The following is a 27431-nucleotide window of genomic DNA, read 5'->3' on the forward strand; positions in this document are numbered from 1 at the left end:
AAGTTTAATAATATACTCTGATTAATGAAAGCACCACATACTCTGTTATTTTAATACATTCATGATCACATTTTGCCATTGATTAGCTCAGGGTCTAACAGAAACCGTAACAACAAAATGGAATACACTCTGAAGGAAATCTGATGAGAAAACCCTTCGTCTCCTCAAACCCATGGAGGCATGAATGCACGTGGTGACACGGGGCCAACAGGGGCCCACTCAGCTTTACAACACTTTCATTCTCATGGCTCTAGTGGACGGACTGAGAACGGGGAGGAGCACAGAGAACCAGATGAACACGGGGCACATGTGTCCACCAGGTGGAGGCGGGGGACAGGGGGGGCCGCGGCTGTGTGTGTGTGTGTGTGTGTGTGTGTGTGTGTGTGTGTGTGTGTGTGTGTGTGTGTGTGTGTGTGTGTGTGTGTGTGTGTGTGTGTGCGTGTGTGTGTGCATGCGTATGTGTGTGCTGTATGGCTCATGCATTTGTGTAGGGTAGGTTGGTGTGTCTGACGTGTGTGTGTGCGCGGACATCAGGGCAACACACTCAGGGCGTCTGTCAGGATCTTCAGGTCGTCCTTCACGGAGTCCAGACCTCCCCGGATCTTCAGCGGGTTGTCGAGCACCTCCACGCTGCTGGTGTAGGGGTCATAGCGCACAGAGAAGGGCCGCTTGATGCCCGCCACGTACGCCCTGGTGGTCACACACACGGACCAACTCAACACAATGAGGGTGGGCGGTACAGTCTCACAGATCCCATTTCAGATGACTAATCTACAATCCGATTGCAGCCCAGGTCTGGGTGAAGACTAATCTACATCCGACGGCAGCCCAGGTCTGGGTGAAGACTAATCTACAGTCTGACGGCAGCCCAGGTCTGGGTGAAGACTAATCTACAGTCTGACGGCAGCCCAGGTCTGGGCGAAGACTAATCTACAGTCTGACGGCAGCCCAGGTCTGGGTGAAGACTAATCTACAGTCTGACGGCAGCCCAGGTCTGGGTGAAGACTAATCTACTGTCTGATGTTAGCCCAGGTCTGGGTGAAGACTAATCTACAGTCGGACGGCAGCCCAGGACTGGGTGAAGACTAATCTACAGTCGGACGGCAGCCCAGGACTGGGTGAAGACTAATCTACAGTCTGACGGCAGCCCAGGTCTGGGCGAAGACTAATCTACAGTCTGACGGCAGCCCAGGTCTGGGTGAAGACTAATCTACAGTCTGACGGCAGCCCAGGTCTGGGTGAAGACTAATCTACAGTCTGACGGCAGCCCAGGTCTGGGTGAAGACTAATCTACTGTCTGATGTTAGCCCAGGTCTGGGTGAAGACTAATCTACAGTCGGACGGCAGCCCAGGACTGGGTGAAGACTAATCTACAGTCGGACGGCAGCCCAGGACTGGGTGAAGACTAATCTACAGTCTGACGGCAGCCCAGGTCTGGGTGAAAGGGCAGTTTCTTTATCTTAGTTTTTTGAGTCAACCCATCATGTTGCTGGAAGCGGAGATCTGGTATTGGCAATTGACAAAGAATCATAGACCGCGGAACCGGCCGGGCCAGGGGGGCCGTGGCCCGGGTAACTTTTTGAAATGATGATTAAATTATTATTATTTTTTCAACTCAAAACCTGTCGACAAGATCAAACTTAAACACAACCCATGCTGTAATAATTTAATCAAGCGTATTTCTAAACCAATATTGTTCACGTCACACGTCATGCATGAATGTTGACAAAATGTAGACCTATAACTGCGCAGCACTGAAAATCGCGCGAAAGAAGTAGAACTAGTGATTGTGGTAGACTGCAGAGATTGTTCGTGGCGTGGATTGGAATATCAAAATGAAAAGGCACAAAACCATTTTTGAATAGGCCTATTTCAAAGGAAAACAAATAAAAAGCGCAGCATCATCTGATGGGACAGCTGTACCCCAACCTTCAACTGTGGACCACCAACCAAGCAACAGAGAGGAATGTTCTTCAACTCCAACTACGCTAACCGAACCAAACCTAGCTGAGGCTAGCCATGGGAACTGCTCAAGTGAGTACTGCAGGGATCTTACAACGCCTCATCAACCAAGCAATCCCGATGTGCTAAAAAGAACCAAGAGGGTGCAAGGGACAGGTTCTTCACAACGCACCCGATCCTTGCAATACCAGTGGTTCAAGGATTTTGCTTGGCTGACTCTATGTGAGACCAGAGGGAAACTGTTCTGCACGCAATGTCGCTGCTGTGCTAAGAAAAACCTAGCGGTGAGTAAGAACGAGCCTGCTTTTGCCGTGAACGGTTTTTATTCTGCGCTGTTCTGTGCTGGCTGACGTGACTGATGGCATTACGTGCGTGTCCTCGTATACCGTGCATAGCCTTGGCTATGGATAATGTAGGACCTAAAATGTTGGTGACCCCCTCTTGCGATTGTGGCCCCCCCTTGTTCAAACACGTTCCGCGGTCTATGCAAAGCAGGGGTTTTCAAAGTGTGAGAGAGTGAGCCCCCCCTCAGAGAAAAAAATTCAGCTGAGCCCCCCCCCACCCAATTTTTTTTTTTCTAAATACCCGTGTTTTGAAAGCTATCTTAATTATTTTACACATTTTAAACATCTCTGATCATAATTTTAAAACATTTGAAACATGTTTTTGAAACATTTGAAACATATTTTTTCAGCAACACGTCGGCAGATTTTAAACATATTTCTGAAACATTACAACATCTTTGTGCATTTTAAACACACTTCTTCACACAATTTAACAACTTTATCTAAGCATGTTTTAGCTTAACCTTTTTTAAATACATTTGAACATCTTAATCTGTGTAAACTGCCAGTCTACACAGATTCATTCAGGGTCCGCGACTCTGATTTTTCTGAGTCTAATCAGATCTGCCTTTTCAGTCCAGAGATTCGACTATTCGGCGGGGTTTGTTTACCGGCGTTGCTATGGTGACCTAAATTATTATAAGCAACTGAAAACGATGCCGGTTTGAAACTAAAACTGTGATTCTGAAAAAAGTATAAATGCTATCAAAATTCCGTTTAGATAGTATTGAAGATACAAGTGTGTAGATTTGTTCAATGGTTGGAACGATGGTAAACGGTTGAAAAATGAATGAGTTACGATGTCTAGAAGTAGGTGTATCAGAATGGGCTGACGTCTTCAATGAAAACAGCTGTAAACGAAGCGGTATGAAACTAAAACGGTGATTCTGAAGACATTTTACATGATATCGAAATTCTGTTTGGATATTATTGAAGATACAAGTGTGTAGATTTGTTTAATGGTTTGCACGAAGATAAACGGTTGAAAATTGATTTAGTTATGTTACTTCTACAGTTGAAGTACGACTGATGATTTGAATCATCGACTTTCAGGTTTGTCTTGGGGTTTATTTTTTTCTCACGTCGCGCCCCCCCTGAAGAACTCTGGCGCCCCCCAGGGGGGGCGCGCCCCACAGTTTGAAAACCACTGATGCAAAGAATGCAAACTTGGCCAGCACTAGTGAACTGTAAAGAAGGTGTCTGTGAAGGATTCAACACTATGTAGACCGGCCACTGTAGGAATATCTTACTACTATAACAGCAGGCCTGTCGCACCAGTTACTCATGTGCCAAGCAGCCTGCAGCTCACACACACATAGCACGCGCGAATGCATACATACACCGCAAGCAGCACATACACATAGCACATACACATCGCATACACACACGCGCATGAACATACATGGAAACGCACACACACACACACACACACACACACAAACACACGCACGAGCATGCGCACACACCACTTGCAAGACAAAGGCAGCGACACATACACGGAGGCTCACACACACACACACGCACGCGCACACACCGTACTCAAGACAAAAGCAGCGACACACTCGCCGGGCTAAGACGTTATGTTTTTAAACATAGCGGCTCCGCCATTGACACACACGCAGGTAAGAACACACACGCACGCTCACACACCGCAGCGACACTCGCCCAGGTAAAACTTTATGTTTTTAAACATAACAGCTACGCCATCGATACACGCGCAGGTAAGAACACACACGCACGCGCACACACCGCAGCGACACTCGCCAACGTATGACGTTATGTTTTTAAACATAACTGCTCCGCCATCGACACACGCGCCCAGGTAAGAACGGACACACCGCAGTGACACACTCGCCCAGGTAAGACGTTATGTTTTTAAACATAACAGCTCCTCCGTCAACAAACTCTCCCAGGTAACACGTTCTGTCTATAGACTGTAGAAATTGCGATAAAAGAAGGGAAGACAATTTCTCACCTCGACAAGCAACGGCAGGTCGTTCATTTTGTCATATAAAAAACGTTAAATTCAAACATCACACCGACAGGCATATCAACACATAAGTCACGTGATCTTAAAGAGACAGTGTCCCAATAACACAGAACGAAAACATATCAATAACACAGTATGGTGAATTATGTCTATAGAGTCCACCACAAGACTGCACTTTGTTGCTAAAATGTAATATAACACTGTCCTCCTTGAGCCTCCCGAAATGCTTTACACTTTGTTGCTCAAACTTAATATTACTCTCCTCCTTGAGCCTCCCCAAATGTCTTGCGGTATTGATATCTCCCCCTCCCCCTCCCCCTTGCGGTTTTAGATGTTAGATTTTTCTGATGTTTTGTGTGTGTGCTATGTGTGACTGCCTGTCTTGGCCAGGACACTGGACGAGATGTTTAATCTCAATGATGATTATTGTTGATTATTGTTGGGAGCGCACCGGATCTGGTCTGGGGGGATTTGGTCTGATTGCGGGCACCTGCTCGCAATCAGGGAGACCAATCAGGGAGTGTGTATTTATGTGCCTGCTTTGTCTTGTAATGGCAAGGTTTGGGAGCAGAGAGACAGGGGCGATCGCCGCCAGAGATCGCCTGGAACGCACCCTGTGACCGCTTTGAGCGGAGTTATGATTTACGTTTAACGACTTGTGTTTTGTTGGAGTTCTGAACGATCGAAATAATCAGGCTGTTCTCCGTGAGCTCCTCTCCTCCAGAGGAAGCAGCGGTGAACCCAGAGGGGCAGGAGCCGTGGCCCACATCCATGTCCCGAAGTTGGGGGAGGCGGACGACGCTGAGGCCTTCCTAGAGACCCTCCAGGGAGCCGCCGAGGTCTCTAGGTGGCCTCGTCAGGAGTGGGCTCACCGTCTCCTGCCACTCCTGATGGGGGAGGCCAAGCTCGCAGCCCACAGTCTGCCGGCCGGGGCCCAACGAGACTACGACACCGTCGCCAAGGCCATCCAAATCCGGCTAAGCTTAAATCCTGAGGAACATCGTCCGCTTCACCGGTGCCCCGTCTCCTCCCCACGGTCCCGGCAAGGCGTACAGTATCCCGGTGAGGATACAGCGGGGTACGTACCAGGCGCTTTTGGATTCGGGCTGCATGCAGACCATGATCCATCAGCGCCTGGTGCGGTCCGAGGCATTGGTGGAGGCATCTAGCGTTCCGGTGAGGTGTATACACGGGGATGTTCATGAGTATCTTGGTCCCTATCGAAATTCGTTATGGGGGGAAAAAACATAGAGTCATGGCGGCGGTTGGTTCAAGCCTCACGCATCCCCTGATTCTAGGGTTGGATTCGGCTGGGTTTCCCAGGCTGTTAGGGGGACTACGGGGGTGCGGACACGACAGGTAGGGACATGTAATTCGGGTGCTGTGTTCTGTGCCGAGGCGGGGGCGTCCGACGCTGTTCAGGGAGGATTTCCCGCTCGAGCAGTCTTGTGATGCTACCCTACGCTCAGCCTACGACCAAGTGATAGCCATTGATGGTACTCGGGTACAGCCAGACGCAGTGCTGACTCACCCATACTTTGTGGTGGTTAGGGATAGGCTTTATCGGATGGGTCGTGACTCCCAGAGTGCGGAGGTTGTCACCCAATTGCTGGTTCCCAGGAGCCGCCGGGAAATGGTTTTCCAGGCAGCGCATTATAACCCAATGGCGGGCCATTTGGGGTACGATAAAACAATCAGTCGGATACCATCACACAAGCGTTTCGGGCGGAGGTGCGCAGGTGGTGCGCCTCCTGTCCCCATTGTCAGTTGGTGAATCCCTCGGCCGTCCCCAAGGCTCACTTGTGGCCCCTTTCCCTGGTAGAAGCCCCCTTCGACCGCATTGCCATGGACATTATCGGGCCATTAGAACGTTCTGCACAGGGGTATTGATTTGTGTAAGTCCTGATCGACTACGCAACCCGATACCTGGAAGCAATCCCGTTTTCAGGCATTGTTTCATGTCATATCGCGGGTGGGAATCCCGATGGAGATTCTAACTGATCAGGGCAACAATTTCATGTCACGCACGATTAGGGAACTTTACGGGTTGTTGAAGGTCAAGGCCATCCGCACGAGCGTCACCCAGCCACGGACGGCTTGTGTGAGAGGTTTAACCAGACGTTAAAGTCCATGATCCGTAAGTTCGTACACAAGGATGCTCGAAATTGGCATCAATGGCTAGACGTGGATTACGAGGTAGTGCCCATGTGCGGTCGGACAGGGGCGAAAACAAACAGACATGTCACATCAACCTCCTTACAAGGTGGAACGATGTGGCCCCTGTCGCGTTCGCGACGACGCTAACGGAGAAAGAGGAGCTCGGACCAGAAGTCCCTGCTCCAGGCGCCAACTCTCCGGTCGGTCGAGGGGAGGATCTCTTGGTGAGTCCAGCGGAGGCGTTGCCAGCCTGCAACTCCAGTTCGCCGACGTGTTTTCGCCCCTGCCCGGTTGCACCCCGTTAATCACTCATGACATCGAGAGGCAACCTGGGTTAACAGTGCGGACACGCCCCTACAGGCTGCCCGTCCACAAACAAGACGTGATGCGGCGCGAATTGGCAAAATTGATGACATCGTCATCTATGGTGACACGTGGGGGCAGCATGTTTAGCGGGTGGCGGCCGGCATTCAGTCGCTGAGACGGGCGGGGCTCACGGCCAACCCGAAGAAGTGCGTGATCGAATGGAGGGAGATCCAGTATCTGGGGTACCACCTGGGGGCAGGGAAGGTCCGGCCGCAGGTCTGTAAGACCATGGCGGTCGCCGCCTCGTCTTGGCCCAGGACCAAGAAGGAGGTGAGGCGGTTCCTTGGGCTGGCAGGGCACTACCGGCAGTTTGTGCCGCACTTCCCGGACACAGCCAGCCCCTCGACCGACCTCACCCAGATACAGTCCGACCGACCTCCCCTAGATACAGTCCAGTGGTCGGAGCCATGTCAAGTGTCGTTTGAGGCTATTAAAACAGCCCTCTGCGGGGAAGCGGTCCTGTGTGCTCCTAATTTTAATCCCCCTTTTTCCCTGCAGACAGACGCGTCGGACAGGGGGTTGGGCGCGGTCCTGACCCAGCAGGTGGAAGGGGCCGACCGACCGGTGCTGTACCTGAGCCGCAAACTGTCAGACCGGGAGGATCGGTACAGTACGATGGAGTGTCTCGCCATCCAATGAGCGGTTGGCGCCCTTCGATAATACCTGCTGGATTGCGCATTCACGCTCAAGTCCGACCATGCCCCCCTCCAGTGGCTCCATCGCATGAAGGATGTCAACGCGAGGATTACCCGGTGGTACCTCGCGTTGCAACCCTTCAATTTCCGGGTTGTGCACAGGCCTGGGGCGCAGATGGCCGTGGCGGACTTCCTCTCCCGTGCCAGGGGGGGGGGAGTGAGCAAACCTAGAGTCCAAGCGCACTGTGACCTTGTTACAATAGTATCGTACACTTTCCATTGAACAATTACCCCTGTTACGATAAATTGACTAATTTTATAATGTAATCAAATGCTCACACACTAGCTGCTTTCAGACACACGTGTAAGTCCTGATATTCTACTGATGGGCCGTATGTGTGAACAATATATCCTGTCATTTGTACCCTGATAATCTCCTGAATAATAATACCCCTGAGGTAGTATTTTCTCCGTAGAAAATGTAAATGAGGAGTAGAAAGTCGGTATTTCTCACACCACTTCAGTGGGCGTGTTTATGACGCTTCTAGATGTCATCGAGTGGCCCCCTAAATGAGCCTGTTGCCTTTTGTTTGCTGAATGGTTGAAAAATATTTAAATTTTGGCACTGCCTTTAAGAGTAATTTGTGGTGAACGAATGTTATACATTGTAAAATTATAGGCAAAATATTATATTATGTGCTCAGAAATTTGTTACATTATCTGCTACATAGTCAGCTTATTGGAAGGCAAGGTTGCAGACTGTTCACCATCCACACTATAGCCTACTGGTGGTAACAGTAGGCTATACAGTAACTAGAACACAGACTCACTGAACTAAGGCAGTGAGGACCAAGTTCACAGGAGGAGCAGCAGTGAGGAAACATTGGAAGAAAAACCCACCTCATCCACCAACAGAAACACTACAGCCCACAGAGGCAGTTCCAGGCCCCGCCTGAGTCGGGTGCTGTGGGCTCTCAGCACCTTACTCCAGTGTCCCCGGTCATTCACTGAGAATTGGGCTGTATTAAATAAACCCCGTCTGGGCAGACGTTCGCTGCTATTCTCCCAACTCAGGAAACGTTGTGGGACCGCAGAGAACAGAGGCACAAGACTAGGAAAGGGTTAGCCTTCTCTGATGACACTATAACCTTCATCTAGAACACAAAATCGACCTTACAAAGGGCTTTAAGCACAAAATAAATGTTATAAAATTGAATTGAATTGAATTGAATTGAATTGAATTGATAAGAGAGAGAGAGAGAGAGAGAGAGAGAGAGAGAGAGAGAGAGAGAGAGAGAGAGAGAGAGAGAGAGAGAGAGAGAGAGAGAGAGAGAGAGAGAAATAGACAGAATGAAATAGAAAGAGAGACAGAGGCAGAGTGAAATAGACAGAGTGAAATAGACAGAGACAGAGACAGAGTGAAATAGACAGAGAGACAGAGACAGAGTGAAATAAACAGAGACAGAGAGAGGCAGAGACAGAGAGAGAGAGAGAATTCCCAGCAGTGTAGTAGGTGTGTGTCTGTCGATACCTCCCTCCCTCCCTCTCTCTTTCACGCTCCCTCACTCTCTGTATCCCTCTGTTTATCCCTTTCCCTCTTTGTCCCTCTCCCATATACCAAATCACATTATGGGTAATATAATGTGGATAATGCACTTTGTGTGTGTGTGTCTGCTTGCATTTGTATGTGAGTGTGTGTGTGTGTGGGTCTGTGTTTATGCATGCTTCCCTGCATGTGTGTGGGGGTTTATATCTTCTATGCGTGTGTGTTTGTGTCAGTGCGCGTGTGTATGTGTTCTCGTCTCAGCACCTGAGCTTCTCTTTGGCGTCTAGAAAGCTTTCAGAGACAAAGTAGACAGACTGGTAGTTCTGGTCCTGGTAGGGCTCCACCGAGGCGGCGTCCGGTTCGAACACCCTCCTCTCGGGGTCCTCCGACAGGGAGTGCTGCAGGCGAGGAGAACAGTTATGATGAACTAAACACAAGCAAATAGAGGAGCAGATGACCTGTGTGATGGGGTAGGGACAGGATAAAGCATGATAGTTTGGTGGTTCTGGACGTTTGACTCCCGGGCCAAAAGTTCTGGGTTTGTCCCCCAATGGCTGCCAGCATACTTCAGCAGGATGATGCCTCTACCTGTCCTGAATGACATGATCGAAGTTCACTGTAAATGTCTTCCTAAGAACAATACAGCACTTCTCAATAGCGGGATGAGGTAGTGACTAGGGAGGGAGGAGATTGTTGGGACGTTGGTTGTCTTTCTTTAGTTTCAGGAAGTCGATCTCTTTGGCTCTTCGCTGCTCGTTCTCTTTACAACTCACGGATGTTACCTACAGCTGCTTTAAGAGGAAGTGGCGAGGAGATAGAAGAGAAGAAGACAGGCGTAGAGAAGGGGACATACCACTAGCTCTCCGTAGGAAGACAGGAGTCCGGCGCCGTACGCTTTAATCTCTCCGTTCTGTTTACACAGGCCGAATTCCACGGTGAACCAGTACAGCTGAGAAAGAAAACATCACGCTACTGACTGAGAGAACATCACCCTCAGAGGCTACTGACTGAGAGAACATCACGCTCAGAGGCTACTGACTGAGAGAACATCACGCTCAGAGGCTACTGACTGAGAGAACATCACGCTCAGAGGCTACTGACTGAGAGAACATCACGCTCAGAGGCTACTGACTGAGAGAACATCACGCTCAGAGGCTACTGACTGAGAGAACATCATGCTAAGAGGCTACTGACTGAGAGAACATCATGACAGAGGGGCGGAGGCCGTCTGTACAGCCATGTGTTGTGTACTCACTGTGGACAGCTTCTCTATGTCCTCATCCGACGCCCCCAGTGAGGCCAGACCGATGTTCTACACACAGGAACAGTTAACAGCATGAGCCGCTGAAGCATTAGATTGAGCATGTTCTACATGAAACATTTTGGGAAATCATTAAAGCTAATCAATGAAAATGAATGCAGTCAACAAAATAAATACTGTCTGTCATATTTCTATATATAAGATATATGACGGATGTCTCGTTATTTGACAATAAAGTAAGACTGAATGGTTGAGAGGCTGAGGCAAAGACACTGATACCAAGTGTCGTATTATGAACCAGGATCTAGATATTACCTGGGAGAACTGGGCAAAAGTCCTGCCAGCCAGCATGGGGATGTGACCCAGAAGCTCATGTATGCAGTCCCTGAAATACAAACACACACACACACACACACACACACACACACACACACACACACACACACACACACACACACACACACGGAGACACACACACACACACACACACACACACACACACACACACACACACACACACACACACACACACACACACACACATCAGATTAATCAGATATCAACATGAGAACAGTGAAATCCGCGAGCTGCTGACCCTCATGGGAGAGAAGGTGATGCAGTTGCATTTAACGAAGACGGGGAAAGATGGTGTGATCTACAAGAAAATACCAGAGGAACTTTCCTTACGAGGCTTTCGTTGGTATTAAAAACAAGTGGTCAGCAAAGTAAGGTATATGTTGGCATTTTTCCACTTGTATATAGCAGGCATGAAAACGGGTCAGGGGTGAAAAAGGTGAGAAGGATATTATCCCTCTAGGGGGGTCCGGGGTATCCATGCAACTAACGATTATTTTAATAATCGATTAATCGATGAATCGGATAGAAAAAAATAAAAATAAAATTGGAATTGCCGCATCTTTATTCAAAAACTGAATTATTACTTCAAATTCACAGTGCAGACTGAAATGTAAAAACACCAGGTTATTGCTCCAAAGTCCCGGAACTATTAAAAGTAATATTAAATAATAAAAAGATTAAAAAAACATAACTGGGATAACACAAAAAAGAAACATACAATGTATGATATACTTTTATATGTATATAAGGGATGTCCATGGTTAACCGGTCAAACCTATTGATACCATTTTCGAGACTCCTTGAAATAGAACTTGTAATATTGCTTTAATTGCTGATAAGATGATGATAGTTCAAGATAGGACATTAAACAGGTCATAATTAATTCTATCTTTACTATCTATTTAATATTACTGGGAAAACAAGTCTTCACCACAATCTCAATTTTTATTTTATTTTTTTTGTGCTGCATTTGAACGCATCAATCGTATTTCTGAGCCGACCTGAACACATCACATTTGACACCGTTTGTGACCATTGGTTAGTTGTTTTTTATAAGCTAACTATCTCTATATCCTGCCGATTTTAACATGGATTTAAAAACTGCATTACCATTTTTAACTGACGGGACTTTCTACACCGTCCGGTTGTGTGATTACTACCGCTGCTTTGAATGACTGTTGATGCACGCGGTGCCGACTCCGAGCCCGTCTGCACAACGTCTGCAGCAGCAGCAGCTGACAGAATTTTCGGTTGGACCACTAGACGGATACTGAGTTGAAGGAGTTTTTTTTAACCTAAATACAGTGAAGGTACAACACTTTTATGTAGGCCTACAGTCCAGTTTTAAGATATGACAAATACAAGCTGTGGTCGCTCACACTGAAGCTCGCTGTGGGCGTGCATGAACCGTGAACCAACCTGTCGGCGGCTGGCTGTAAACAGTGCTGCGCCTATGAGTAACTTATTAATCGCGCGACACAACGACATTTAGTAATCGTTTTTTTTCGATTTTATCGATTCGTTGTTGCAGCCCTAGTTAAAATGGTAATTTCAATCACTCGTATTACTGCAATACCTTACTGCGTCCGTATCTCTGCCTATGTACACAAATATATTGTATTCGTGTGCAGCACTTTGGTCAACTACTGTTGTTTTAAATGTGCTATATAAATTGACTTGACTTGACTATGGCCTATAGCCTACTTATTTTGGAGCGCCTGGTCCTCTGCCAATGCTACCGCGACAACAGCTTTCCGGGTCCATGTTTTCCTCCAACGACCGAGCGAAATAATAAAACGCTTGAAGTGTGGGCGTGGCGTCAGATCCGAGATCCGAGTCGGTTCGCAGAGAATACTCGAACGCAGCATAAGTACAGCACTTTACGGAGGACTATAAACTGGCCGGCCTCTGAACCTACCCCCCCCCCCCCCCCATAAATATTTTTACATCGAATCTACACGATTAACGGAGGTCACCTATTTTGGTTTCAAAACGACGAATTTCGCCGAAAGGTGAGTGATTTTCATGCCTGATATAGTTAATCGCGTGTAAAAAATAATTGGAGTATGCAAATTATTCTAAAGAGGTTTACTCTCCGTGCGTAGCCCTCCTCCTCCAGTGACCCAAGAAAGCCGGCTCCGTGACGAAGGGGGATTTCATTTTACCCCCTCGGTTTTACTCCGGCAAGACAGCGACATTGCAGGGCTAATGTATCGTAGCCAGAGAGTGGAGCCTCACCAAAAACACTCCCGTCCCCTGGGCTAAATAAAGGATCTACCAGGAGGAAGAAGCAGCCATTTTAAATGTTGCTAATGGATGGGACCAGCTAGTGAATGGGACAAACTCGTGGGCGTGACTAGCTAGCGGGCGGAAAAGGTTCAAGGGTTAGGATGATGATGCTGATGATGATGCTGATGAAGATGACGATGGTTGTGTTCGAGGGGTGGGGGTGGCTGAATGGGGTCCTCACGGTTCAGGGGAGTGCATGGGAGAGGAGGAGTGGCGGATGTACTGGGTGCACTGGAACACTCTGAACGCCAGACTGGTCAGGAAGTCTCTGGCCGACAACAAACCAGCCACTGGTCGAACCAGGAACCCCGTACGCTCTGGGGGAGGAAGGGAGAGAGAGGGGGATAGAGGGGAAGAAAGAGATAGGGGGATAAATAGAGGGGAAGTGAGAAGGAGGGAGGGGGGACGAGGTGGGGAGGTGGAGGGAGACCACCAGGAAAGAAGAATAAAAAGAGAATTTGGGATTTTTTTTATAATTTCTATTCTACATAATATATATGTACTTATTATATATATATAAATATATAAATACAGTATATGTATATAGACACGTATGTATATACATATATATATATATATATATATATATATATATATATATACAGACATGTATAAACATTAATATCTATGTACTGTATATACAAATAGATGCATATACATATATCTATGCATATGTATATGTTGGTGTTGGCCTTCTATAAGTCTACCTCTGAGGAAGCGGGACACGTCTTCCAGCTGGGGGATGTTGTCTGGGCTGTAGCCGCAGTGTTTCTCCAGCAGCTGGAAGGCCTCTAGGTGCTCACTGCAGGCGTGGCTGTTGTACAGCTCCCTCAGGGTCACGTACACCTCCCGCCTGGCCAATCACACACAAGCACGGGTCACACCTCCCGCCTGGCCAATCACACACAAGCACGGGTCACAACTCCCACCTGGCCAATCACACACAAGCACGGGTCACACCTCCCGCCTGGCCAATCACACACAAGCACGGATCACATACACCTACCGCCTGACCAATCACACACAAGCATGAGTCACGTACATCGACCTCCTGGCCAATCACACACAAGCATGGGGTTCAACATCCTCAGGTGATCCTCAGGCTTTGTGTTCAACATCAGACAAGAGGCTAGAAGACAGACTTCAGGGATGGGATCCCCAGTTCATTATAGTTCATAGTTATCTGTACTGTCTGTGGTATACTGACTCTGAGTACTATCTGTTTAATACCATTTAATTTCTGTTTAATACTGTCTATTGTCTATTTTATACAGAGCACTGTCTTTGGTATACTATGTACTGTCTTCGGTATACTGTGTCTGTTTTATACTGTGTACTGTCTGTTTTATACTGTGTACTGTCTGTTTTATACTGTGTACTGTCTGTTTTATACTGTGTACTGTCTGTTTTATACTGTGTACTGCCTGTTTTATACAGAGTACTGTCTGTTGTATACTGATTATTGTCTGTTGTTTATTGTGTATAGTCTCTCTTGCATACAAAGTACTGTATTTTGTATACTGTGTACTGTCTGTTTTATACAGTGTACTGTCTATTTTATACTGAGTACTGTCTGTTTTAAACTGTGTTCTGTCTGTTTTATAATGAGTAATGTCTGTTTTATACTGAGAAGTGTCTTTGGTATACTGTGTACTATCTGTTTTATACTGAGTACTGTCTTTGGTATACTGTGTACTGTCTGTTTTATACTGAGTACTGTGTCTGCTTTTTACATTTTTTTTACAGAACATGTGTTAATGTAATGTAAATTGAATGGACAATAAAGTTATCTTTTTGATCTCATGTGTTTACTCCATCTTGCCCGACGTTACAATAGGAAGGGCGCCGAGAGGGAGGACACTTTGGGGTTTTAGGTACACCATTTTCCTCTTTCTGCTCAAATCTGCCATTCAGCTCAGAGGTCTATTTAGGCTGTTTAGCTGTGTTCACTTTTAGCTGAAAAAACTGGTGCACAGCAGAGAAATGATGAGCAGGGAGCCAAACTCACCAGGTCCCGATCTCCTCCTCTGTGTAGTCGACCCTGGGTATCACGCTACCGCTGCAGGGACGGAGAGAAACGAGTTTTAATAACACGGTACCCAACAGTAGTGAAGTTGCATCAGACGTTTTTGCTCCCCCAATGTTGTTTTGATCAAATTACCCTTTCAATTAAGTCACATGGTCGCAAGTCGCATGTATTTGTTTGACTGCTGGCCATGCTATGCAGTCAAATATGAGAAACTAAAGACTAAATCCAACCAGATTGTATCAAAACAAAGATGGGTGTGCAACACTGTCTGAACGGCCACTGACAGTCCTTGGAAAGTGATTGGTTAGCCCAGTTTGAGTCACTTCAGTCTGTCAAAAGAGATAATTCCAGATGGAGAACTCTGATGTTACTGTAGGGAGCTAACGTCTTACTGCCTGTATCTGAAGGCGATTTCCCCAATCATCTTCCTCCTCTGTCTGTACACAGGGTCAGAGAAGCCCTGCAAGAACAAACAGGGGTTTACTGGAGGACAACTAACACAGGAAGAGGTAGGGATTAGACAGTGAGTAAAGAGACAGGTCATAAAGGAGCAGGCAGGGGTTATACAATGAGTACAGAGACAGGTCATAAAGGAGCCGGCAGGGGTTAGACAGTGAATACAGAGACAGGTCATCAAGGAGCAGGTAGGGGTTAGACAGCGAATACAGAGACAGGTCATCAAGGAGCAGGTAGGGGTTAGACAGTGAATACAGAGACAGGTCATCAAGGAGCAGGTAGGGGTTAGACAGTGAATGCAGAGACAGGCCATTAAGGTGATGGAAAACTGTTTAATTTATTTCTAATTGTGTTATTAAGGGTTATCAAAGTGTGTATTAACTTGCAATCTCACACAATCTTCCTACAGTTCATTCAAGATGATTTAGTAGGTGGGAGTCTAATCCTCGTTGCTAAGTAACCATATGGATGACCAAGTCATACACTCACATGACCAGGACACTGACTAATTACCAAATTTCCCTCCACACTCACGGCAGCTAGGTACGATCACAGTTTGAGACTTTGAGAAAAGACAAACCAGAGAAAACAGTGTGGGGGAATCAGACCATGTGTCCATAATCCTAAAAAATAGTTAATTCGCTGACTTTAAGATGTCAGTATACTTTTTTGTTCCAGATTTCTGGTAGTTAATACGCCCCTCTGTGCAGTTACATCCACAATCCTAGAAGAGGCCTAAGTCCCATACACATTTTATTACTTGATTACATATATTTATATATTTATATATATATATATATATATATATATATATATATATATATATATATATACAGTGTTTCCCCTACCATTGATCAGGCCAACGAGCGCCCCCGCCAGGCCAACAACAGACCAAAAAAAAAAAAAAACTGCGGTGTCGTGCGTGCGCAGATGATGCCCCATCATAACGGACAATCTGACAGCATTAATTTATATCATCATTAGCATGGCAGAGCAATTCTTCCAAAAGCCTAGAAAGATTAAGTGTACAACCAACAAATACTCTAGCATCCCATGAAAAATGTATAACAAATCACACTATCAGCTCTTACCACCGGGCCTAAAAAAAATTCTAGGGGAAACACTGATATATATATATATATATATATATATACCGACACATGTATGAGGAGACTTACAGGATGGTCTTGATCCAAGTCGGGATCAAATTTGTTCACCAGGTGATGACATTTGTCCAACTCTGCTATTTGCTTTGGAAACCAGTGAACTAGATTATAGGAGAAAAACCCATGCATTAAAACCAAGTCAGTTAATGTTTATTTTTTAAATGTTTGATTAATAACACAAGACCTGTGTAGGATTTGTTGAGAAAATTGTCCTCTATCACAGGTGCGAAGGTAAGCCTGACAATAGGATATTAAGGTACGAACACACCAAACGCGTATCCCGCGTACGACGCGTATAAAATCGGCAATTTTTCCATCGGGAACCATTGGTTTACGCGCGTATGAGCTGCGTACACGCGTTACATGCGCTAAAGCAACATTTTACCCGCGTTAGCCGCGTATATTTACGTGCGTATATATACGCGCGTACATATACGCGTGTACGCGAGGAGTTCAAAAAATTTAACTTTTTACGCTCATACGCATGACGATTAGCCGCGTTGCCCAATCAGCGTTGAGCTTGACCCGACGTCACTGGCAGAGAGTAGTGAGCTTGGACAGAAGCATACGGCCGACATCTTTCTTTATTCTGTGTGGAAATAGTAACATAGTTACGCCATTAAATGCTTTTATGGAAACATTTTTAGCGAGAAATGTGCATTTTACTTTCATAATGTTCACTCGGTGAATGTGAAGGATGTTTGGTTTGATAGTTATGACGAAGAGGGAACGCTCCGTTCACTTGCATGGACAGAGTCTCTGGTTACTAAGCAACCTCAACGTCTTGGCGGACTATATATCTGCTGATCAACACTACGAATGCTGGAAACACACCAGACACACCATGTGAAGTTATTTAACCCGATTATTGTTATTTATATCCGAGATTATTTAATCTAACCCGATCTAAACTCTATCACCCAAACACGGCGGCGTTTGGGTTTCCTACCTCGGACTCCAGCGCAGCCACGGCCGACAACTTTCTTTATTCTGGGTGGAAATAGTAACATAGTTACGCCATTAAATGCATTTATGGAAACATTTTTAGCGAGAAATGTGCATTTTACTTTCGTAATGTTCGCTCGGTGAATGTGAAGGATGTTTGGTTTGATAGTTATGACAAAGAGGGAACGCTCCGTTCACTTGCATGGACATGGACTCATCTAGGCGCGTAGGAGCGTAAGCGCGTAGCTGCGTAGGACCATTTTTGACACAAAATGGTCAAGCAACATTTTAGCTCCGTTAAATCTTTACGCGGGTACGCGTTTGGTGTGTTCGTACCTTTAGACATTAGCCACACAAGGCATGTTCGTCGCATCTGTGATTGTTTGATACAATGCCACAGGCTGCGTCTCCACCATGGTCTCCACTGCCAGTTTTCCTGGGACCAGCCCCGTTTCCGGATATCGAAGGATCTTCGGTCGTAAGATGGTTCGAAAGACGGATCTTTCGAAACATCGATAATTTCTTTGGAGCGTTTCCCGAAACTCCTCTTAACGTGAACGCGCATTCGCTGCACTCAAGACGATCTTAGGATTGTACCTGTCCACTGACATGGTGCTGAAACGGGCTATGACGCAGGGGGAGACGCAGGAATGTCGGAGGAAAATGGGGTTAAAAAGGGTTAAAATATCTCCCAATCAGGGCCAACCGCAGAGTAGCCTACGAAAAGAATAGATTGCAATAATATGAATGCTAAAGATATTAAAACACAATTGATATAGGCCGACATATATAGCAGTCCTAATCCTGAGCGCACGATCGGGAGGTGGAAGTTGCGCTTTAGATGCCTTCACAAGTCCAGCGGAGGGCTCCAGTTTTCGCCGGCCAAGTCATGAGCTGTGATATGTGTGACAGCTATGTTGCACAACATTGCAGCTAAGGCTGGGGTAGCTTTGGTTGAACCGGAGGACATTGAGGACGATGACGACGAGGAAGATCGGTGTGAGGACGGCCCTCATAACTACCTGGCTGGTTTTCATGCACGTCGAAGAGTGATTGAGACTTTTTTTTAACCCCCTCCACCCTCCCACATGTCACTAAACATTCCCGTCAACGTGACCAATCCCCACCATATCCCAGCCTTTTGCCTGCCCCTTTGCTTGTTTTTTATAAAAAAATATTATTATTATTTTATTTTATTTTTTTACATTATTTTATGCTACGTTTTATGAGTAGCCTATGTCAGTCTGCACAAATCCCCCCCACTTTCTCTCACACATTTTAAGTGCCCTGCCTGCTCAAACATTTCCTGGACTGTCTCTCTCAAACTAAGAACATAATGGCCCACATTAGGCTCAGACTCACGTGATACACCATTACCAATGCGTTATAATAAAACGCATCCAATACTAGGAATGTCCGCTGGCTACGCCACTGAGGTTATAGTAGGCTAACGAGGCTCTTAGCGTCCTACGAGTACCCTGGAGCACTCGTTAGCTACTCGTGACTCGTGAGCGTTTTTAAGACGTTTGTTACCAAAGATGCTTTCGGGAAACGGTGTGAAAACTGTACGATGCTCTTACGACCCACTCTGCGATCCACTTAGGCTAAAGATGCTTTCGGGAAACGGGCCCATACGTAGGAAGCTTCCTATGGCAGTGTCACGAGTTATTGTGGCGTGTAACCACGTAAACATCTCAGGTTCAGCGTCTTTGTACTGTGGGCAGTGACGTCACTAGGCTATCTTGATAGCTAATTCGATTAAAGAATATCTTTATAAAACAACTAAGTGAAAGAAACATTAGTTGTCAAATAAATGTCCTCAACATAGGACCGAGGTGGGATGTCTCCTATGACTTCCTAAAGATGTATGGCACTATATTAACTTTACTTCAACCTATTTGGGAAACGTCCTCGTAGTGGAGCCCCACCCGATGTGAGGGATTTGTGTTGTGGTGGGGTGGTGGTGGAGGAGCCTGCTTTACCTTTTACTTCTTTGGTGGTTCTGACGTCTTCAGCGATCCTCTTGATGGAGCTGATGAGCGTTCCCACGTCGGAGAGGTGCAGTTCGCAGCGGACAAAGTACTCCAGCGCCTCTTGCTGGTCGCGGTTCGCCTTCCCGCTCTGCCGGGTCTCCAGGTGGTGGATCTTAGCCTCAAACGTCTTGACAGATAAAGGAACAACCGGTCTGGTGAGGAAACCATCGCCCTCCTGGCATCAATGAAGCATCCGTTAACAATATCATTTATGAAGAATGATTTAGTGGTGCCGGTTCTACCGAAGAGGATTTAGCCTGTGTGCCACAAACCCAACCTATAGGTAAAGATGGCCAAAAACCAAGGGACCGTTAGTGTGTGTGTGTGTGTGTGTGTGTGTGTGTGTGTGTGTGTGTGTGTGTGTGTGTGTGTGTGTGTGTGTGTGTGTGTGTGTGTGTGTGTGTGTGTGTGTGTGTGTGTGTTAACATGGTGGCCAGTCTACACAGTGTTGATTTGAAACCTTTAACAGTTTACTACTGCTGGCCGAGTTTGTGTTTGCTAATTACACACTTCCAGAGCCCTGCCTCCAGCGATTAGAGAGAAACACATATGAAATGGGAGAAAGTGAATGAGAGAGAGAGAGAGAGAGAGAGAGAGAGAGAGAGAGAGAGAGAGAGAGAGAGAGAGAGAGAGAGAGAGAGAGAGAGAGAGAGAGAGAGAGAGAGAGAGAGAGAGCGAGAGAGAGTTGTTTAGGGCCTGCCCAATTGTAAAATGTATTTTAATTTGAAACATGCATTAAAACCAAGGTTTTGCATTTCAGGCAATTTGCATTTAACTAGGTCTGCTCATATACAGAGCACCATCTCATCATCAAATACAATTGGGCATTAATTTATTGCTGTAGTAGCCCTAACCCTAACCCGAAAATAAAATGGTTTGGCACAAATGATTAGCATTTTTGGTTCAATGTTAAGCAAATAAAAGTAAATATAAAAAACATCTGTTTGTTATTTTTTCAGCACATACCATAAACCATAGAAGAGAATAACACTAATATTAATAATCCTTATACGGATTTATCATCATTCATCATTTATAATTTATCACCGTCATCATCACCTCCATCATCATCATCATCATCATCATCATCATCATCATCATCATCATATTATTATTATTATTATTATTATTATTATTATTATTATTATATAATAATAATAATAATAATAATAATAATAATAATAATAATAATATCATAATTTGGGGTTAGACCAAAACATTATTAAAAATTAAACTCTTCTTCAGGTACAAACCAAGGGATCCTAAGAATTAATAACAGAACAGCCCGTATACCTCGAACACCTTGAGGGAGCGCGACAGGGCGGGGATCTTGGAGGACCTCAGTGTGAAGAACACGTTCAGCAGCGCCTTGCCGTTCTCCTCCTCGAACACGATCAGCTCGCTCACGTCCTTCGCCTCTGCCGCAGCGGCCGCCGCCTCACGCCCTTTGCGCGCGTCCTCGATCAGGCTCTGCCGCCGGCCGATGAACCGCGGGGACTGGGGGGAATTAAGGGTTTTGGGGATCACTGAATTTGCGCGTTAAGGCGGGCAAACCATCTCGGGTCTTTGCGCTACTGTCTTGCCCTTATTTTGGACCTCGTGTACGCCTATTGGCCAGGCCGCTGTAACGCTGTGGATACACGATTAAATAAGGCTACAATTGTTTGATGAGCTTTGCTTCGGTCTCATGGTATTATAAATAAATAAAAACTAGCCCAGTAAAATGAAGTTGCAGTGTGGTGAATGATACGGGTGTCGACTTTGAATACGGGTGTCGGTTTGGTAAATCGGTGCGTTGCGTTGATGTTGAATAATGACGTTAATATTAAATAAAGTGATAGCCTAACCGTCAGTATTAGGCTACGCGTCGTCAGCTCAATTGTAAACTTTAGAGTTTGTAAACTCTGAGCCCACTACCAAAAGGGCCAGGACCCGCAATGTTACTGTTATATGTGCAAATACAAATATTAGTGTTGTGTTCGTCTTAACTCATGTAAGCAACTGACCCATGGTTATCTCATAAACAGCAAACTGAAGCGCTTACAATTATGCCACAGTGCGCATGTGCGCAATGGGGACATTGACACCAACCATTGTTGGTTGGTACCACAACAAGGTAAAGTTTGGAAATGGTCACAATAAAGTATCCTGTAGAACCAAATGGTTTTAACTGGGCGGCCATCACCCACAATTTATATGTTTTTAACACTGTTAATCACAGGTGCGAAACCACTCGCCATCTGATATGGAAACAGTTCTAGAATATGACCAACATTGGGGAGAGTAGGCCTACTTTACCATGCGTCTTTTAGCGCGGATTGAAATAGGCCTATTGAAGCCTGCAGGGTTATACAATAAAAGCATACGGAGGAACGCGATCGCTGAGCTGCCCTACCCCAACATTGCATGACACATTAAACTCAACTAGAATCGCAACCATCATCCAAAATTTGATGTCAACAGACCGAAAACAGTTGGAATGCCTACAGAAACAGATAGTTAATGTGATAATCACATTATTAGAAATAAACTTGGAGCAACGATTTACTGAGGAACTATTTTTTTGGGAGCCTTTTGCAAGATCGCTGCCCCACCTGCCCATATGGACGGCAGGTGCCTAGATGCAATAGCTGCAACTTAAATACAAATTTTGAAATGGATTAGGCTACTAAAGATTTCTTACCGTCACAGAGTCGGACCGCTCCATCTCCGACGCGGCCCGGCGAATGGTCTTCGTCGAGGACGTAGAACTGTTTGAAATCGGCATTTTGAGGGGTTCTTAGTGAGCGTTATGTGAATGTTGTTTATTGTAGAGCGCTGGGTGTATGCGCCTTTGAGTTCAGCGCGGTGCGTTCTCTGAGCGCCTCTGAGTTCAACGCGGTGCTTCCTCTGAGCGCCTCTGAGTTCAGCGCGGTGCGTTCTCTGAGCGCCTTTGAGTTCAGCGTGGTGCAGTGATTCCGTGGAGCGCCTCTGAGTTCAGCGCGTTGCGTCGTTGGATCGTCTTCTCAAGCAGAAGCGCTGCGCTCTCTCTTATTTATATGTTTTCTTTATGGGGACATTTGTTGAAGGTTTCTGACGTCAAGGCATCTGCGCACTTCTCCACCAACCCCAGGTTTCGGTTTCTGATTGAACTATAATTAATCGTTTTGTATTAATTGGCTTATACGTTTTCTATTTTGGCCTCATGCATTTATTCTACTGTATATGCCTACTTATTTGCAGCTTGTATGTTGTGCTAAACAACCCAGGGGTGGTTAACAGGGGTGCGAACAGGACATTTTAGCATGTATTAGGCCTATTGGGTAATTTGAGTTAGTTTCATACAGACAGTATTCGATTTATTATTTACGGAGACATAAGGGCTGGAACGAGAGGGATCCTGTCACATAACCTGGTGGAATAAGGTCTACGTCACGGGGACAGGAGCGGTGAATCAAGCAGTTATCTGAGCGGAACACTTGAGTATCGAGTTGTCATTTACACCGGGGACAATGGGGTCACGTCCCGACCATTTTTTGAAATGGCAGATTTCGTCCCCATGCATTTTTAGAAGCATAGCTTGTTAAATGTCTGCACATTATTTTGTTTCGTCCCCTTTCTAAGCCCTAATGTCATTCAACACTTACACACACAGGGTGTTTTATGGTTCCACGTTCCCGCAATGTCCACGCAGACGCTTCGACGCAGTCTTGAACGTTTATTGTTCTGCGTCGGGTTTTAGTCAGCGGACCAATCACAGCCCTTGCTGCTGCGCCGCCTCGACGGAAGATTCCCATTTTTGGGAGGCTCACGTCCGGCCCTTGCAGTGGACGCAAGGAGGGTACGCAAGGACGTAAGGGGTCCGTAACCCCCTTGCGTTGGAGGGTTTGTAAGCTTGAAGAAGAGTTGTGTAAACAATCGCTTCCCTTCTCTACAAGTTGCTTTCTACAGCGAGAACGTCCCCAAAATTATAAAGCTCACTGTCGTCACACTGCAGTGTGATATTAGATGGCCTGCATTATTATAACAAATATGTGCGTGCATTTTTTGTAATGGCACAGGACACAAAACTTGTGCAGACCCGGCGGAATGCATATCCAATAATCTGGTCGTATCTTGTGTGCACTATGAAACCTTATTTCCGGGTCGGTGTGCGTTTGTATTGATATGTCAGAAGATTAGGGGCCCTTATTGATACCAACAGCCAATAACTCTGACATGTTTGCCACTTTTTACAGATTAAATATATCATATTGTCAAATCACATTTATCCCTTAAATATGAATATGTTCATCAAGCTCTATATTCTCTATTGCAAAAACTCCATTTACAATTAAGGTTAGATTGAAAGATTTAAATAATGTAATGATGTGATGATTCTGCTATGTTGTGTTTGGTTGTGTTGTGTTGGGTTTGGTTGCGTTGGGTTGTGTTGCAGTGCATTGGCTTGTGTTAAGTTGTGTTCCAAGCTCTCCACGAGGGCTCCTGGAACAGAGAAGAGACTGTAATCACTTCAATCGCCACAGCTCCCCTCAAATTAGATTCTCTTTTCTAAATAAGATCAAAACAAAGCAAAAGGGGCCTACGGTTTTGTTTATTTCATTTATTTATTTGTTTTTTTGTGTTTTATATTTTCCGGCAGAATGGCTGAATATTCTCCTCTTCATCCAAAAGCATCTTCACTTCCCCTCCTCTTTTCTTATTTTTTCTCTCCTGTTCTCCTGCTCCTCCTCTTCCTCCTCCTCCTCACCCTATTCCTCCCCTTCCTCCCCTTCTCCTCCTCCCTCTCCTCCTCTCCTTCCTCCCTCTTCTCCCCCTCCTCCTCTTCACCTCCTCCTCCTCTCCCCCTCCTCCTCCTCCTCCCCCCTCCTCCCCTTCTCCTCTCCTCCTCCTGCTGCTTACCAGACAGCAGCAACAAGTGCCCTGTAACGTGATTGTAAGGTGATGTCCAGCAGCCTCAGAGAGGAGGCTAAGACGGTTAGCTGCCGTAGAAGCTCAAGCTGAATTGGTTCAAGAAGGATTTAATGGGTCCATCCATGCGTGACCATCCTCCACCCACACACACACACACACACACACAAAGAAACACACATACAAACACACACACACACATACACACACACACACACACACACACACACACACACACACACACACACACACACACACACACACACACACACACACACACACACACACACACACACACACACAGAAACACACACACACACACCCCCACACACAGAGACACACATACACACATACACACACACACACACACACACACACACACACACACACACACACACACACACACACACACACACACACACACACACACACACACACACACACACAGAAACACACATGCATGCATACACCAAACACACACACATGTATGTGTACAAGCATACATGCACTTGACACACATGCACACATACAAAATACACTCACAGACACACACATGCATGTTGATTCTGTTACGTATTTTAAGAATCTAAGCTACCCACACATAGACCCAATGAAGCAGGACCAAACATATAAGCCGTAAATACTATACATAGCCACAAGGGGAGCAAGACCTTATTGAAGGCTGCTCAACCACAGAAGGTATCACCTTTAGTTAGGTGAAGAAGCTGAAGCCATTACGTCACCCCGGGCCACGTCCACTACATAGGCCACGCCCACTTGACGTTCTCTACCTGTGGACTCGAGGTGGAGAGCGCCAGAAATTTTCAGCCACACCCGCGGAGGGTCACGGGCCTTTGCCCGTGGCTCGAAGTAGCTAAAGTTATTATCTCTCACACGTGTTCAACACGATTCCTCGACTTTCGTTCCATAGCTTCAGTTACAAATACCGAAACATGCCTACTTTAACAATAAAGTGAGTTAAAAGCAATCCCGGATTTGAACCCTTTCCTTGAAGAACTATTCAGCAATTCACACCCATCAACGCACACATATGCACATATATACTTTTGCTCTTGTACACACATGCACCCATATGTAATACACACATGCACTCATGCAACCATACACACAGACAAACACATGGCACATTCAAACACGCACACACACACACACATACTAACACACAAAAACACACAGAGAGTGGAAATGTGAAAGAGCAGGGTTTATCCCGAGGGTGGAGCAGAGTGACATTATGACTTGAAGCACAGATATTCTCCACTCAATGGAAGTGTTTTTTCTACACAGAGACATCCTTCAGTGTCTTTTAAACGAAACCAGGGGGGTCCTGTAGTGTAGGTTTAGCGAGGGCCTCGTGTGTGGCCCATGTTCCATAAGATACCAAGCCTAGCAGCCGCAGCGACCAGCAGATCACCCTCTTCAGTGGTATATGGCCCAACTGTCTTCTCCTCTCTCCCCCATGCTCTTTTAAACATCAACTCAATGCAGACAGAACCAAATCAAATACAAGTTAAACCAAATAGTGCCTAAATAATGGAAGCACAATGCAAAAAACATTTATTGAACTACCTAATCCAATCTCTTTTTGTTAATGACATTACAGGAAGGTTTCAGGAAATCAAACATTAAAGTATGCGATGAAGGAGAAAAGTTGTGAGGCGGCTTGTAGCATGGATTGACAACGTCCTGTTCCTGGAGGACCAGGTTGGTAAAACCGACCATCCCCCTCCAGGCTCTTATCCTGGCTTGGTAGTGAATCAGACGAGAGCTGGCGAACAAAGCTAATCTCTTCACAAACTGCATCATATGAAAAGGTCTGATTTTCCATCCTTCATCACTAGCTAACGTACTGCTGCTATGGGAAAGAAAGCCACAGTTTCAGGTTCATTTCACGGAAACGTCGTAGCCACCTGTCAGCCATTATTGAGGGAAATGCGCTGTGAAGATATCTGCTTCTACTTGACTGCGCTTACCTCTGAGACCGTTTAGATCTCAGCTCACGGCTCATTGGTCAGTTCCGTCCTGATCTATCTTATTTTGTTCTTTCTCTGTCCTGCTATTCTCTGCTATCTCACTTTTCAGCATCAAGTCTTCGTGATGCTGGAGGCTGGCTGCCTGTCCCGCCTACTGAGCCCTGCTCACTCTGCCACACTCTTTATACATTATCATATCAACTCTTCTTTTACTTTATTTATCACAGAAACATTTGCGTTCGCATTTGCATTTTATTCTTCTACTGAAACACATTTTGTTATTTTTGCTCTGATTTAATAGAAGGCCTTTGGCAGTTTTATTGTTTTAAGATTAAACTCGTGAGCCATGTTTTTGTGCTGTTACGTGTGCTTGCTTCAATAATATTTACCCATGAAGATCTTCTGAATCTAGAGAGCGACTACGTTATCCAGAGAAAGAAGGGGCTATAAGTAACAAAACTACTGAACACATTTCATCAGAGTTTAAGGAAACATGCAACAAAGGCCACAGCCAGCATGTTCTTATATAAATGTTCCCTTCCATGTGGGAACGTTTGTTTGTTTTGGCCGGTGTGTTTTGACTATTGACTGTTCTCTGCTTACTCCGGGCTGCCAGATATGTAACAAATAGGCACACTAACATAGTGTACAATTTAAGGTACGACGTACATACAAACGGAGTGCCCTGACCTTTTACCCGAGCCTTTTAGGTTCGACTCAACCTAAAAAGCCTTATAGTTTTTCTAAAAAGCTCCTTGCCCAGATTTGGAGAGCCGCCGAGATCGTTTATTGGCCTGTGGCATGTGCCACCGCGACCGCTGACATACCATGGCATATGCCGTTCAGGAACGGTAACTGCCGTTCAGGTGGAACGGCACATGCCGTTCTGGAATGGCACATGCCGTTCTGGAACAACACATGCCGGTCTGAAACAGTAACAGTGGCCAGTTACCATCCAGGACACCAGTTCAGTGGACCCCTGAACCCCAGGACCTTGTGTCCTGCCTTGTTGAC

General features: G+C 45.9%; 1 protein-coding gene across 1 annotated transcript; it reads right to left on the bottom strand.

The window, feature by feature from the left end:
• Positions 1–460: 460 nt before the first annotated feature.
• Positions 461–22447, bottom strand: th (tyrosine hydroxylase). The gene is made up of 13 exons (XM_056599371.1): positions 22220–22447; positions 20830–21033; positions 19486–19663; positions 16571–16659; positions 15329–15396; positions 14916–14966; positions 13615–13760; positions 13089–13224; positions 10577–10646; positions 10256–10312; positions 9854–9949; positions 9265–9398; positions 461–690 (listed from the first exon to the last, which is right to left on the bottom strand). Exons 1-13 carry the CDS (start codon positions 22301–22303, stop codon positions 531–533), a joined length of 1473 nt encoding a protein of 490 aa, XP_056455346.1. The 5' UTR covers positions 22304–22447; the 3' UTR covers positions 461–530.
• Positions 22448–27431: the final 4984 nt, after the last annotated feature.

This window comes from Gadus chalcogrammus, chromosome 9 (genome assembly GCF_026213295.1).
Source record: "Gadus chalcogrammus isolate NIFS_2021 chromosome 9, NIFS_Gcha_1.0, whole genome shotgun sequence".
NCBI classification, from domain to species: Eukaryota; Metazoa; Chordata; class Actinopteri; order Gadiformes; family Gadidae; genus Gadus; species Gadus chalcogrammus.

Bases quoted from the DNA above. Each gene is read 5' to 3' on its own strand.
- th (XM_056599371.1), bottom strand. From the start codon at position 22,303: ATGCCGATTTCAAACAGTTCTACGTCCTCGACGAAGACCATTCGCCGG. The intron at 16,660-19,485 runs GTAAAGCAGGCT...CCTATAATCTAG, and splicing joins AACCACCAAAGAAGTAAAAG to TTCACTGGTTTCCAAAGCAA. The intron at 10,313-10,576 runs GTAATATCTAGA...TCCTGTGTGTAG, and splicing joins CTTTTGCCCAGTTCTCCCAG to AACATCGGTCTGGCCTCACT.